At 33.4% G+C, this 2,645-nt stretch overlaps 1 protein-coding gene across 1 annotated transcript; it reads right to left on the bottom strand.

The window, feature by feature from the left end:
* Positions 1-404: 404 nt before the first annotated feature.
* LOC9301517 (NEP1-interacting protein 2) lies at positions 405-1,370 on the bottom strand. The gene has a single exon (XM_002863635.2). The coding sequence runs from the start codon at positions 1,192-1,194 to the stop codon at positions 583-585; it is 612 nt and encodes a 203-aa protein (XP_002863681.1). The 5' UTR covers positions 1,195-1,370; the 3' UTR covers positions 405-582.
* Positions 1,371-2,645: the final 1,275 nt, after the last annotated feature.

Genomic DNA, 2,645 nt, shown 5'->3' with positions numbered 1-2,645 from the left:
TTGGATTGCTAAATCTTCTTTGTACATGTTATGGGAATTGCAGAATCGTGAGTTTCAAGGTCTTGTTCCAATTACGGTGAGGCAAATCACTGACTGTTTTTAGTCTAGTGGTGAAAAATCTAGTCTCGTCATCAATGGAATCTCAATAACAAACGTAAACAATTTCTAGATCTCTCTGTTTATCGTTATTCTTCAATATGAATAAAAGTTTTACTCAATTGAGTGATGTATTTTTTGGTATAATTAGGTGTCATTTATTGGTCTAGTGTGTGACAAAGATGTCTAACGTCACAGAAGTCAGATTTACTCTTGATGATAGAACAGGACGAATTGAATGTGAAAGATGGTAAACTCACCGAAACTATTCCTTTTGTAAATGAAATTAATAATGGTAACTTCAAGGCTAGAGAATCTGAATTTCATTAAATCAAACTGATTACATGTTGCCAACAAAAACAGATACAGAAACTATGAAAAAACCCTAATTTGCCTCTTAGACAAAACATAAAAGTGAAAACCCCTAAATACTTCCGAAACAAGTTAACAAATAAAACATATTTGAAACCCTAATTAGAGTCTGTTTCACTCTGGTTGTTTGTCAACAGGTTTGCGACAGAGAGGGCACGAGTTATTATCTCGAGTCAACCACTGAGTGAGACATGGTTCATGAAAACTATGCGAACAAGTAGGCATCTCGCAGTAATCCTCGGATCTCGACAAATTCTCCAAACAGATAGCACAAGTCTTGGATTCTTCTTCTTCTTCTTGGCTCTCTTGGTCCAAAGCAGAATTACAAGACACAACGTTGTATACTTTGTGTGTCAATTTGACAGAGACTATCATGAATAAAGGTTGTTGTTGTGGAAAGTAAAAACTTTGACTTCTTTGCCGTTGTTGGGCTTCGACAATCTTATAAGATATTTGTTCGGACATGACATGATCGTGGAGTTGGGTATGGAGAAGTTGATAGACGTAGTTTGGTTTGAAACTTGGGAGTTTCAGAGAGATTAGTGGGTCGTGGAGATAAGAATCCGGGTAAGATCTGAGACTCGTGACACTATCATCCTTGTCGTTAATGATAAATTCCTCGACTTCTCTGACTAGACTGATTACTACCGTACTGAAGAACCCTAACGACCGAGCTTGAGAGAAAGCCTTTACATGAACATCGAGTTTGATTGCTTCAGTTTCCATTGTCGGAGTGAAATTAGACAAAACTCAGAGACAGAGTGAAAGATGATCAGTCGTAAGAAAGAGATTGAGAAATTGAAATTGTGGAGAAGTTAAAGTGTAATGTTATTTGTTTATATAAGCAAAAAAAACTCTGATTAAAATTTGTTTAACGCGTTAATGTAATTTCCTTTTTTTCTTCCATATTTCCATATTTCCATTTTTCCTTTCTTATTTCCCTTTTTTTTTTTACTTTAATTAAAGCATTTTTTAACGTTAATTTTGTTATAAATATAACGTAAACAACATATAATATTATTTTATTATATGTATATGACTTGAAATAATTATGAAACTCGCTCTGGGGTGTCAAACTCACCAAAATTTATCGACTTATTGTCGATGTGGGATTCCTCTAATTCTCCCCCTCGAGATGATAACTCTTCGAGTTCATTCATCTCGAATTGAATCCCACTTTAGGATCAACAATATATCCAATCTGGAACATGTATTTAATCTTAGATCCTTATAAAAATGTGGGACTTGTAATACCTCTTCTCAAGATGATGGCTTTTTAAACCTATTTATCTTGGACCGAATCTTATTTTTAGATTGGTTATATTCGGGGTTTAATTTGAGGTTTATTGAGGAAATCAACCAGCATATACAATGAACTTATTAAACAAAAAAAATGGCAATTTGGCCAAAAACCATATGATTCTGGAAGCATAGCCTACTACAGAATTAAAGAGAAGGTATGCAACCTTCGACTCGATATAATATAAAAATAAATGAATTTAAATAAATTTAACATAAAGTAAATGTTACCTCAGAAATATGGACGGAAGCATGCAATGCTTGAATAAGCTTCTCTTTCTTTACATAAATTTTTAGTGATGTTTAATCACTCTTTTTGAGTTCCAATTAAGGTCAACAATATATACAGCAATAATCACAAATCTCGAAAGAGATTTTTAAATAAAGACACAAGGGCATATTTTATTATTAACATACCCTTTCTTTAATAAATAATCGCTCAAACGACTACACCAGATTATTTTAATCCGTAAAGTGATCGTTGTAATTTGACCGTATTTATTTCCATTAGACTTTGAGTCTAATGCCTCTCTGGAACTTTAAATCCTTCTCGGATTCTCATGTATATATTGTTATCCATTGATCCATATAAATATGTTGTCACTACATCCATAAGGTACATTTCTAAATTATAAGAGACCATTAGGCTCATTAAGTACCTGAATGTAATTACATTCATGACCGGAGATTTTTGTTTCCTAATCAACTCCAGGTCTTTGAGAAAAACCTTGTGCAACAAGTCGGACTTTATATCGTGTGATTTCAACTTTTACGCACGAAAACCCACTTGCACATAACAGGTTTTACATCTTTAGATGTAGTGACAAGAGGTCCAAAGACATCTCTTTTATTAAGGAAGAACAATTCAATATATTACA

The sequence above is a fragment of the Arabidopsis lyrata genome, assembly GCF_000004255.2.
Source record: "Arabidopsis lyrata subsp. lyrata unplaced genomic scaffold ARALYscaffold_8, whole genome shotgun sequence".
Taxonomy (NCBI): Eukaryota; Viridiplantae; Streptophyta; class Magnoliopsida; order Brassicales; family Brassicaceae; genus Arabidopsis; species Arabidopsis lyrata.
Note: the sequence above shows the minus strand (reverse complement) of the source record. Positions and strands in the feature narration are given on the sequence as shown.